The 5847-nt window shown below is 64.9% G+C and overlaps 1 protein-coding gene across 1 annotated transcript; it reads left to right on the top strand.

Annotated features, from left to right (window-relative positions):
• Positions 1-175: 175 nt before the first annotated feature.
• On the top strand, positions 176-2339 carry ADRA2C (adrenoceptor alpha 2C). Its single transcript, XM_027102839.1, has one exon. It carries the CDS (start codon positions 427-429, stop codon positions 1801-1803), a length of 1377 nt encoding a protein of 458 aa, XP_026958640.1. The 5' UTR covers positions 176-426; the 3' UTR covers positions 1804-2339.
• Positions 2340-5847: the final 3508 nt, after the last annotated feature.

The raw sequence follows: 5847 nt of genomic DNA, 5'->3' as shown, positions 1-5847 counted from the left end.
GGGGCCGCCGGGCCGCCCGGGCACGCCCGCTCGGGCGCCGAGTCGCCGTGGGCTCGCGGCCGGGGCCCTCCCCGTGAGCGGGGCCAAGGGCGGGGCCGCGCGAGTACCCCGGGACCTGTCCCCTCCCCCCCCGCCGCCGCCGCCGCCGCCGCCGCCGCCGCCGCCGCGTCGCCGCTCTCTCCGGGCGCCTCCTGCTCTGCACTTACGCGTGCGGCAGCGGCGGGGAGCCCGGCAGCCACGCTCTCGGGCGCGCCGCTCGCCCGCTGAGCCGCCACGGCCGAGGGCCGGCAGCGGGGTGCCGCGGTCCCCGGCGGGCGCGCCCGAGGAGCAGGCGGCGATGCGGGCGCCGACCCGGGCTGGGGGGCGCCCGAGCTGCCGCGGCTGCGTCCCGGCTCCAGGCGGGACCGCGTAGCTTGCGGGAGGACCATGGCGTCCCCGGCGCTGGCGGCGGCGCTGGCGGCGGCGGCGGGCCCCAACGTGAGCGGCGCCGGCGAGGGGGGCAGCGGCGGGGCCGCCAACGCCTCGGGGGCTGCCTGGGGCCCGCCCCCGGGCCAGTACTCGGCGGGCGCCGTGGCGGGGCTAGCGGCCGTGGTGGGCTTCCTCATCGTCTTCACTGTGGTGGGCAACGTGCTGGTGGTGATCGCTGTGCTGACCAGCCGCGCGCTGCGTGCGCCGCAGAACCTCTTCCTGGTGTCACTGGCCTCGGCCGACATCCTGGTGGCCACGCTGGTCATGCCCTTCTCGCTGGCCAACGAGCTTATGGCCTACTGGTACTTCGGGCAGGTGTGGTGCGGCGTGTATCTGGCGCTCGACGTGCTGTTCTGCACCTCGTCCATTGTGCACCTGTGCGCCATCAGCCTGGACCGCTACTGGTCCGTGACGCAGGCTGTCGAGTACAACCTGAAGCGCACGCCGCGCCGCGTCAAGGCCACCATCGTGGCCGTGTGGCTCATCTCGGCCGTCATCTCCTTCCCGCCGCTTGTCTCACTCTACCGCCAGCCCGACGGCGCCGCCTACCCGCAGTGTGGCCTCAATGACGAGACCTGGTACATCTTGTCCTCCTGCATCGGGTCCTTCTTCGCGCCCTGCCTCATCATGGGCCTGGTCTACGCGCGCATCTACCGGGTGGCCAAGCTGCGCACGCGCACGCTTAGCGAGAAGCGCGAGCCCGCGGGCCCCGACGGCGCGTCCCCGACCACGGAGAACGGGCTTGGCGCGGGCGAGAACGGGCACTGCGCGACCCCGCGCCGCCCGCGCGGCGATGTGAAGCCGGAGGACATCAGCGGGGCGGCCGAGAGGAGGCGGCGCCGAGGCGCGCTGCGGCGGGGCGGGCGGCGGCGCGCGAGCGGCGAGGGGGCCGCGGACGGCGAGGGGTCGGGGCCCGGGACGGGGACGGCCGAGCCGGGCGCGATGGCCGCCGCGAGGTCCCCGGTCCCCAGCTGGCGCCTGTCGCGCGCCAGCTCGCGTTCCGTCGAGTTCTTCCTGTCGCGCCGGCGCCGGGCGCGCAGCAGCGTGTGCCGCCGCAAGGTGGCCCAGGCGCGCGAGAAGCGCTTCACCTTCGTGCTGGCGGTGGTCATGGGCGTGTTTGTGCTCTGCTGGTTCCCCTTCTTCTTCAGCTACAGCCTGTACGGCATCTGCCGCGAGGCCTGCCGGGTGCCCGGCCCGCTCTTCAAGTTCTTCTTCTGGATCGGCTACTGCAACAGCTCGCTCAACCCGGTCATCTACACCGTTTTCAATCAGGACTTCCGGCGCTCTTTCAAGCACATCCTCTTCCGACGGAGGAGAAAGGGCTTCAGGCAGTGATCCGCTCACTCTACCCGGCTCAGAGACCCTGGACAGCTCCCAGCGGAGGGGGCGGGCAGGCGTGGCCTCCCAGGAGAAAGTGGGAGCAACTTTCCCAGGGACCCAGGGATGGATAGGCCTTCAGGGCGCAGGGGAGGGTGCTGCACGGCCGGAGGGAGGGCTGAGAGACTGCAGGGCCCCCGGGGAGGGGGAAGGAGAGAGGGGAGACCCCTCTGCCTTCCTGTCTCAGCAAGGGGCTGCTTCTGGGGCTGCAGGCCCGGGTCCAACTCTGGGGGCCGTGCCAAGGTGTGTCTGTGAGGTAGCACACGCATCCTCCCAAGTTGGTGAAGAAGGAGCCTGCCCTGCCCCCACCACAGGCCACCACCCCATCCCCCTTTGAGCAAGGGCTGACTTCCCAAGACCTCGCGGGGTGGCTTTTCTGGGGGAGGAAGGAGGGCACCGACCATCTTTGGTTACGAAAGTATTTAAATGTTTGCCAACAATGACTGACAGCGAAAACAACCAAACTCTTTTCTAAATAAACCTTTGTAATCTAAGTGGTGGGTGCAATAGTCAGTCCTTCAGACCCTCACCCTGCCCGACCTCCCACCAAAGGTGGCAGGAGGGTGCTCCAGGTCGCCAGATTCCATCCTCCCATTTTGCACGAGAAGGAGGGGGTCTTTGCTTAAGGGGGACTGTTTCGCAGACTTACAAAATATATACTCAGAATTCTTGTGCTGTAACCGGCCGAGAGACCAAGGAAGTCAAAGGGCTCTGAATTAACTCCAAATTTAGATGCTGGAGGGCTGTCCTCCCTTCATAACCCTCCCCCCTGCCCAGATCTGAGTCTAGGCTTCCCCCAGTGCAGCCCAGCCTGGCCCCCTTGCTCAGCCCTCACCACCCCCAGGGAGTCTGCGCTCACCCCGCACTAAGGCTTGAGGAGAGAAGGAGGGAGAGTCAGGTATCAGAGAGGGTCCCTTCCTGGCTCTTCCAGCCCTCATCACAGAGCCCAGAAGCTCCTGGGATAGCTGGGGGGAGGGGTAGGAACAGGACCCCTGAGACACACACACACATACACAGGCTTAGTGGGCTGGAGGGGCCCAGGCCAGGGATCCCTGCTGTGACCGTCCAACCCTCCTGTCCCTCTCTGTGCCCGTCTTGGCCTTCCTGTATGTAACCCCTGCCTGCCAGCCCAGCTCTCTCCTGGATCACCACCCACCTGTCTTTGGCCTGGGGTGGCCATGGGTCTCTCTCTCGAGGAGAAGTCGGCCCTGGGTCCTGCATTTCAAGGCCCCGTGCCCTGAATCAGCAGGCCCCTCTCCTGGTCTGACTTCTCAGGGCTGTCCCTTGGAGAAGTCCTCCCCTGCAGCTGCCTGGCCTTCTCACCCCAAGTTATGGGTCCTCAGGACACCCCAACTGGGAAGAGCTCTCCCAGACTCAAGCAATGGTGGGGAAAGCAGTGGAGGAAACAGCCAGCCAGGGCCGATGGGAACATCCCTGACCTCCCACCAATGGGCAGGGGCCTGGACACGGTGTCCGGGTCGTAGGCCCGGCTCTGTTGCAGGATTACTGAGCTAGCTCAGATAAACCCCTGCCCTCTCTGGGCCTCAGCACCCTTCCGGTGAAGTGGGGCAGGGGCTGAAACCTCAGGCCCTGCCTGGCCTGTAGTCTGTGGTCCAACTGGCCAGCTGAATGGGGGGGAGCAAAGAGGGGGAACTTCCCTTCAGCGAGAGCCTGGCTAACACTGGTATTGCCTCCCTGGTGCAATGGGGTAATGCCATACCCTCCCCCCGGCTCTTGGGGGGATGAACCCCGGGACTCCAGCAGGATCACGTAGCCTGGAACACGGCCCACGGAAGAATGTCAGCAAACCACCTTTCCCTTTCCTAATCCCGAGAATTGCACCTTCCAGGGCTGTGGCTGGGACTGCAGACGCCCGGTGCGTAATACCCCATTCAGCCAACAGATATTCACCACTTCATTGTAATTGCCGCCTGGAGAGACTCTCTTTTCAGCTGGACAAACAGAGACAGAACCTGGCTTCTCACCCCGCCTGCCGCAGGGTAACGGGCCAGTCGCCTTGCTCTGAGTCTCTGGCTCCATCGAGGAAGCAGGAGCGCTGACACCCCCGGGGGTGCCCATGGGCGCTGACTGCTCCCAGCGCGGTCCGGGAGCCGTCGTGCAGGGGGACTTCTCTGGGGTACAGGGGAGGGGCCCGGACCTCTGCCCATCCTCGTCCAGCGGGTCCGTCCACTGCGCACCATCACCCGCGCAGTGCTCTCCTCTCTCAGGCGCGTCTTCGTATCTACGCCACGGTGCTATCACTGTCAACCCCCATCTGTGGCTGAGGAAACGGAGGCCCAGAGCTGACCACCTGGGCCAGGACCCACAGGCTTGAAGGGGCAGAGCCAGCCACGAGCCCAGAAACGCCCAGGTCAGGAGAGCTGTGCCCCGAGCACCCCAGCTCCAGTCCTATGCGCACCGGCGATCTCTGGACCTCGCTGATGGAGAAGCGTTGTCCACAGCCGCCTTCCTGCCTCAGGCTTCCCCTCGGCTCTCTCAGGAGATGTCCAGCAAAATAAAAAAACACCCACGACGAGATTAAGGAGGGCAGGGCCCCAAGCAGGGGATCAGCGCTGCCCCTGGCTGGCCGGAGCCCACCGCTGATGTGGTTTCCACAGACATGTGTAGATACACATTCTTATAAATTAATTCCTGTAGTTTTTACATTCAGTTGCTGAGTTTGTAGAAAAGGGGGGAAAGAATAATCCAAGTATTCTGTTACAGCTCGGTATGGAATTCAGAAAAAGAAAAAAAAGAAAGACACTGGGAGCAGGCACTTTAGAAGAGCAGCTCCAGTCTTTGAATCCTACCCCCGGCTCTGGGGGTGGGGGCTGAGGGATGGGAGAAAACTCGTTGCCGAAGCACTTGCTGGCGAGGAAGCGGCCCTTCCCGGCTGTGCTGGCAGCCGGCTATATTTTTATATCGCATCCGTTGGCAGGGCGCAGATATTCCAGCGCGGCCTCGGATCAAAACACTCGGCGCCTGCAGGCCCATCTTGAGTCTGGCTGGGCAGCTGCGGTGCGTTGCTGAGCCGGCCCCCGGCCCCCAGTCCCCTGCAGCCCCCCGCAGCCCTCGCCACGCAAGGGGGAGGCGGAAGGCATCCCGGCTGAAGATGCCCTGCACCCTGCCAGGCTAGGAGGGTACGCGTTCTGCGTTAGTAGAAGCCCAGCTCGTTGGAGCTGGGGAGTAGAGGAGAATGGCGAGACCCTCACCGGGGACCCCGAGTCCCTGCTCTGGGTCTGCCATGAGCACGGCCGGGGGACCTCAGCATGCGCCCCGCCCCGCATGCCAAACAGAAGGTCAGCCTCCCATTTGACCAGCTGGACTGTTGAGATCATCAAATGCGGCTGGGTTGGGGGTGAGGGTGAGGGGTTTGGATGGTAGAAGCATCCAGTTTGCCTGAGAGGGACCTGGCAGGCACCCTAGGTCTGCCCCCTGCGTGACCCCCACCCCATCTCCCGCCACCTGTAAACAGGGTGTACATCCTCTCCTGGCTGGGCGGAGGTGCGCATGGGAGAGGGTCCGGGACCTCCAGGCGGGGCACAGTGCCTCTGAAACCTGCCCGGGGAGCAGAGTCGACTGCCAAGCGCGAGCCAGAGGAAAGCCCTGGGGACCAAATGCACTTCTTCCTGCCAGAAGGATTTATGGCTGCTCCCAGTAAAAGCCTCGGGCACAATGGGGTCCTTGTGTCAAGATAAGGGATTGCCATGTAGGGTGGAGAGGGAGAAAGCCCCGTTTAAGGGCATCTGCGCTCCTGGCTGAGCACAAAATGTGCCCTGAGCTGCCTGGCGGTGACAGAGAGGAAGGAAACAGGATGTACACCTGCTGTCTGCTGCCAGGTTGATAGGAGAAGCGGGGACCAGTGGGCCGGCCTCCGGAAGACCACCTGTAAGACTGCCTGTGCCGGGTGCTATCCTGCAGGCCCCTGCGCTTGGGGGGGTGTGCCTGTAAGGGTGGGGACTTTGGGGACCACGCAGAACCCTAGGGGGGCAGGCACACCAT

This window comes from Aethalodelphis obliquidens, unplaced genomic scaffold (genome assembly GCF_003676395.1).
Source record: "Aethalodelphis obliquidens isolate GAN/ISIS:26980383/991018 unplaced genomic scaffold, ASM367639v1 scaffold6, whole genome shotgun sequence".
NCBI lineage: Eukaryota > Metazoa > Chordata > Mammalia > Artiodactyla > Delphinidae > Aethalodelphis > Aethalodelphis obliquidens.
This window is presented reverse-complemented; position numbering and strand designations above follow the sequence as displayed.

Bases quoted from the DNA above. Each gene is read 5' to 3' on its own strand.
- ADRA2C (XM_027102839.1), top strand. From the start codon at position 427: ATGGCGTCCCCGGCGCTGGCGGCGGCGCTGGCGGCGGCGGCGGGCCCC.